The following is a 6,000-nucleotide window of genomic DNA, read 5'->3' as shown; positions in this document are numbered from 1 at the left end:
AAGTTGCTTTCTCATGTATTATTAAACTGATAAAGTAAATAAAAAAAAAAGCACAAGGCAGTGATACGGTTGGCTGTGTCTGAATTACACCCAGGACTGACGAAATGCTGCAGACTGGGGCATGAGCGAGCGAGGCGGGGAAGAGCTCCCACCAGCCTCTCGCCGTGGAGAGCCTGAGTTACCCTCTACGTTTCCTTAAAGCCGGTGTGATCTGGAAACTGGAAGAGCTCTGCAATTACACGTGGAACCATGCCTAGGCTGGTTGTCTTTTACTTTACCACCAGGGCAATGTTTTAAAACATCAAGAGGTTTCAGTGGGGGGGACAGCCCTAGTAACCGTGTGGGCGCATGCAGAAAGCGGGGAGAGGTGGCCTTGGCCAAACACGGCCTCGGAGCTCCCAGGGGCTGGCGGCAAGGAGCAGGGGGGTCCTGGATGACCAGGGCTCTCGGCAGGGCCAAACCCTGGTCTGGCATGGCCTCGCCTGCCTCCCTCCTGGGGTTAGGGCTGGAAATGCCTCCTGTGCTGGAGGAGAAGCAGCCACGGCAAGGAAGCGCTCCGTGCTCCCCCGGGGAACCGGCTGGGTGGAAGGGGGAGCTTTGGTTGCCTTCAGAAAGGACGTCGGGGAGGGACAGGGAGCGGTCGTTTTCCTTCTCTTCCAGTCTCGCCTCCGAGGCCTGCCGCCTCCCACAGGGCTGGAGCCGGGAGGGCGGCTCCGCCGGGACCCCCATCCCCGGGGGAGGGGGCGGGTTGCGGGGAGACCCCGGGAGCGGCCCGGGGATGCCAGGAGAGAGGCGGGGGCTGGCGGGGGCAGGAGGCCGGGGCCGCCCCCCGGCAGCCGCGGCGTGGTGCAGGGCTCCTCCCGCCCCCTCCGCGGCAGCGCAGCCGGGACCCCGCCGCCCAGCCCGGGGACAGGACGGGGGGGCAGGAGCCGCCCCCGCCCCAGCCCCGCACGGGCCCCGCCAGCAGCGCCTTCTCCGGGTGACCCGGCCCGACGGGGCCCCCGCCGGTGGCTGCGGGCAGGGCTGGGCCGGGGGGGGCGGGCTCGGGAGGGCTGTCCCTTCCCCGCCCCGGGACTCCCCCCGTTGCCCGCCGCCTGCGGCAGGGGCTGTCCCGGCCTCGCCGCCGCCGCCCTGGAGTCCCCTGCTCGCAGCCGCGGGGGTGCCCCGATGCAGGGGGTGAGGGGCGGGGGATATTTCTCGGCACTTTGGTGCTCACAGGATTGTGGACGCTTCCCAGTAGACCCAGCTCGGTGTTTTGCATCCCAGTAGCCCCAGGGACCGGTGTACCAGCACTCCCCTCGGGGCACCGGGCTGCACCGCCGCGTCCGTCCGCTCCACGGCCCGGAAAATCACCCTTCCCCTCCGCTCAGCGCTCGGCGGCGCCGGGGGGTCTCGGTACTGCGCTCCTGCCCTGCCGGGCCGCGGCCGCAGGGACCGCGGGGCCGTCGGTGGGGCGGAGGCGGCACAAGGCACCTGGCTGGCCTTCACCTAGGGCTCGGGTCTGCCCCCAGCTCCCCCCCCCCCCCCCCGCCCCTTCGGTGCAGGGTGCGGGGGTCCCTTCGCGGCAGCCGCCGCCGCCCGCCTCGGCGGGGGCACCTACCCCGGCTCCCGCGGCGCCGCCCGCCCCGTCCCAGGCCGGGGGCAGCGGCCGCGGGGAGCGAGCGCGGCAGCTCGGCGGAGCTCGCCCCGGGGGCGCCCACGGGAGACGCTCCCACCCACGCGTGCCCGGGGCGCTCCCGCCCCTTCGCCTGCCGCCGCCTGGCGCAGCCGCACGCACTTACACACCCGCACACTCACACTCACGCACACTCGCTCGGGCCGCCTGGGCTGCAGCTCGCCGCTCCTCGCCCGCCCCGCCGGTTCGCCTCCGCCATGGCAAGCCCCGGCTCCGGCTTCTGGTCCTTCGGGGCCGAGGAGGGCTCCGCGGCCGCCGAGAGCCCCGGCACAGGTAAGGGGGAGCCGAGCAGCCGGGCGGGACCGGCCCGACGGAGTCGCCGAGCCGCCGCGGCAGCGCTGCCCGCTCGCCGGAGACCGCTTTGTGGCAGCTGGACCGGCGGGACGGAGCGGCGGCGACCGACGGCGGCTCTAGCCCTGCCCGGCGCGGCTGGGCTGGGCGGGAGGTTCCTGGGGAGCGGTGCCGGGTGTGCGACGAGGCGCCCCCGGCCCGCGCCCGTCCCCACGGACCCCCCGCTCCGTTTTTTCTTGCAGCCAGAGCCTGGTGTCAGGTTGCCCAGAAGTTCACGGGAGGGATCGGAAACAAACTCTGCGGTAAGGGCAGCCCGCGAGGGAGGCAAAGCTCCGCGCCCGCGCAGCGCGGGCGGGCGGCCGCGGGCCCTGCCCCGGGGCGGGCGGGCGGGGGGACGGGACCGGGGGTGATGCCGCGGTGCTGAGGCCGTGTGTCCGTGTCGCTGTCAAGCCCTGCTCTACGGAGATGCCGAGAAACCCGTGGAAACCGGCGCCAGGGCAGCCCCGGGGGCAGCGGAGCCGCGGCCGGCCTGCACCTGCGACAAAAAACCCTGCGGCTGCCAAAAAGCGGAGGTGAATTACGCCTTTCTGCACTCAACAGGTAACGGTGCGCCCGGGCCACGCTGCAGCTTTAAAACTAACCAAAAAAACCCCAAACCCCACAGCGGTTCGGTCGGGAAATTGCCTCCGCCTGCGGTGCGCGGAGGCCGGGGCGGGGGGGGGCGTCCCGACGGTGCGCGGCGGCTCCGCGGAGCTCCGCGCCCCCAGCCCCGGCCCGCTCCCACCCCCCCCCCCCGCACCCGGCACCTGCCGGCATTTCTTAAAGTCGCCAAAAAAACCCCAACCAACCAACCAACCAAAAAAAAAATCCCGGGAAAAAAAAACCCGAATAAAATTTGTTGCTCTTTCTAAGGAGCCCTGACAGCAGCGACCTTTCTTGTTGAAGTCCCTGCGATGTAACTAAGGTTTGAGGGGAGGAGGGAGAAAGAGCGCTCTCTTACCGATTTATTTTAATTCGAGATATTTTTGCGCTTCATCTTTTCTGACCTTGGAGGTGGCGTCTCCGCTACTAAAGCGCTGCCAGCTCCCCGCGGAAACGCGCTGCACGGAAACGCTGCCGTTTGCCCGGGGGAGCGGGGCAGGCTCTGCCCTCCTGCCCCCGCCGTGGGGGCTTGTGCTGCTGCCCCTCTGACCGCTCCGGGGTTACCCCAAATTAGGGGGTTCCGCTACAGCTCGGCTCTGCCGGAGCCATCGCACTTAAACAAAAGATGTCGGTGCGTGCACTGAGAGACCGTGCAGCATCGCCTCGGAAAAGGCATTAAATTATCAACAAGTTACTCGCATTGGCAGAGTCACCACGAAGGTATTTTGTTGCAAGGCAAATGACAGTTTTTAGAGCACTTCTTGTAGCGTTTGTTTCCCAGTCTTTATTTTTCCTGAGATTCGTTTTGCCTTTTTTCTTGTTTCCCTGCTTGCTCTCATTGTCTTAAAAATTGGTCTGAAATATACTGTGGCCAAAATTTGCTATTTTAGATAGGATATTAAAACCTAACTATTTCAGAACATTCCTTAAAATACAATCTTACCAATTTGCTTAGTAAATGAAAACAAAGTCTATTTGTATTGAACGCAGTGAAAAGATTCCTAAACGTGAATGCGAGAAGCCTTTGTCCAAAATCTGTGTGTACAGTCGTAAAACGAAGTTAACTTTCAATTTCTCCGTTCCCAGATCTTCTGCCGGCATGCAACGGAGAAATAACAACTATGTCTTTCCTACAAGATGTTGTGGACATTTTACTTCAGTATGTGGTGAAAAGTTTTGATAGATCAACAAAAGTTATTGATTTCCATTACCCAAATGAGCTGCTCCAGGAATATAACTGGGAACTGGCAGACCAGCCACAGACTTTGGAAGAAATTTTATTGAACTGCAGAACAACTCTGAAGTATGCAATTAAAACAGGTAATAGCCTTGCTCATTTTCTACCCTATATGGTCTCATCCATTGATTAAAGGTGTCATTTCATTTTATCTTGAAACGTTAAAGCTTGAAGCAGCGACTGGATTTTGGCAGTTCCAAGCAATTTCTAGCCGAGACAGAAATCGTTTTCCTAAATGATAAAATACCCCAGCAGCCCCGTCTCTGTAGCTGGCAGCGCAGCGTCGCGCACCCTCTCCCGTTTAGAATTAGTGCTTCTGTGCGTCGGGAGTTGCCGACTGTGCCGCTGAGCAGCCTTTTCACCGCCTTCCCCACTCCCCTCCTTTCCTTTTCATCCTTTTCATCCATTTTACCAGTGGTGGCCCGGGGGTCGCCCCTCGCTCCGCACACGCCGGGGCTGGGTCGGGAGCGGAGCTCGGAGGCACCGGGCAGGGAGGGGGATGTCGTCCCTGCAGGGGGGCAGGAGGGACCAACCCACCTAACAGCCAAAATCGCAATAAACATCCTGTAAATGGGAGCTTTGAGCGGCCATTTGCCGTGTCTCTCCCCTTACCTGTGGGACATAAAAATAGGAGAATTTGGCAGAACTGTGCACAGGAGGGTTGAGGGGTGGGTGGTTTTTTTTCCAACTTTAGGCTCAAGCAATGAAAACAAATCCCCGATTGTTTTAATAGCCTTTTGTTTTTCACGAGGGAGGGCAGGGATGGGTTGACTCCTGCCTGTCTGGGACACACACACACACACACACACACACCCCGTTAGTCGTGCCCCCGGGTGGGCTTCGTGGCGGGGTGGGGGGAGCGCGGGGGTTGCCCGGCCGTGGGGACGGACGCCCCCGGCGCCGCACCCGGGGCCACCTTAAATAAACGGCGGCGGAGCGGGCAAAAAGCGTAGCTTCAATTAACGGCTGTGATTGCAAAATAACGCGGGTGCGGGGAGCTCTTCGGGGGAATTTGAATTACTGAGAAATTGCTTAAAAATAAACGCGTAGCAATTGCGGAAAGAGACAAAAGGCTGAATAGAGGTTGAGCGGAAAACAAAAAACCAGGTTTTGTCACCTTTTGGGAACAGAACAGACTGATTCCAGTAAAGATGGTGGGGGATCTGTGTAATCCTCGTTTAGAGGTGGAAATGTCCAGCTGAATGTTTTTGAAGCATGAGTCCGGGGGCTGCCAAAACGTCTGTAAAATATTGGAGTAAATAGTTAGATAGATGATGTCCACAGGAACAAAGTCGATCAGTCCAGTGATCCATGTGATGTGTCTGGGTAGGGCATAGGAAACATATTTTCACGGAATGCTGTGAAACACGGGATGTGTGAACGTGGAAAATCAAAGAATAGGGTTTCTGAAGCGATTTTCGTTAAGCTTTTATTGTCGTAGCCTGTTTCACATAATGGACCTAGTTCATTTTGTGCATCCAAAAAAAGACCCTGTAAAACAATGTTACCATTTTTCTTCCTCCCCGTAAATATGTGAGGCTTTCCCTTCTTGGTATTTTTTTATTCGTTTTGATGAAATTAGCGTTTTCAAGGTGCAAGGACCGGTGCTGGGGGGTTGTGTGAGATGCGGTGGTGTTTGGCCGGGGGGTGCGGAGCTGCCTCGGTTGGCTGCCGCCTTCTGGGGTGGCCGCCCCATTGTGGGGGGGGTGGTGTCACGAAACGCACCGGATTTATACCCGGAGCCCTTCGGCTTGTGCTCCAGAGCAAAACGCTTGAATTACCCTCAGAGGATGGGCAGTGCGGTGAGGTTTCTGTCGGCAGGGGTCTGCCTCCCCTCCGGCTGCGGGAGCCTTTCAGACACGACCCCTCCTGGGCTAGGGGGGGCCACCCTGGGCTGCGTTTGGCTGCAGGGGCCCGGGAGGCTGATTGGAAAATAAATTGTATAGCTTAGATTAGCCTCGCAGCTGGATCCCCACGTCCCAGCACTGATGCCCGGTTGGGATTCAAGGAGCTGGCTGGCTGATTTTTTGGCCGAGGGGCGGGTGTGGGATGCTCCCAGGTGTTGCCTGCGTGCCACGGCTCGCTGGGGTGCCCGGGGGAGCCACACGCGGCTTTCTGCCCCCTGACCAGCTACCAGCATCCACCCTCAGCGAGA

General features: G+C 60.6%; 1 protein-coding gene across 2 annotated transcripts in view; it reads left to right on the top strand.

Moving 5' to 3' along the window:
* The first annotated feature begins 1,534 nt into the window (after positions 1-1,534).
* GAD2 (glutamate decarboxylase 2) overlaps positions 1,535-6,000 on the top strand; it is a 41,445-nt gene continuing 36,979 nt past the window's right edge. Inside the window, exons 1-4 of one of the 2 annotated variants that reach the window (XM_063324624.1) lie at positions 1,535-1,948; positions 2,209-2,268; positions 2,417-2,566; positions 3,695-3,928. In XM_063324624.1, coding sequence (XP_063180694.1) covers positions 1,873-1,948; positions 2,209-2,268; positions 2,417-2,566; positions 3,695-3,928 — 520 coding nt within the window. In that variant the 5' untranslated portion in view covers positions 1,535-1,872. Of the gene's footprint in view, positions 1,949-2,208; positions 2,269-2,416; positions 2,567-3,192; positions 3,329-3,694; positions 3,929-6,000 lie in introns of those variants that run through there. The other variant, XM_063324625.1, reaches the window with a different exon arrangement.

The sequence above is a fragment of the Chroicocephalus ridibundus genome, chromosome 2 (assembly GCF_963924245.1).
Source record: "Chroicocephalus ridibundus chromosome 2, bChrRid1.1, whole genome shotgun sequence".
Classification (NCBI taxonomy): Eukaryota; Metazoa; Chordata; class Aves; order Charadriiformes; family Laridae; genus Chroicocephalus; species Chroicocephalus ridibundus.
The sequence above is the reverse complement of the archived record's forward strand: the minus strand, read 5'-3'. Positions and strand labels throughout refer to the sequence as shown.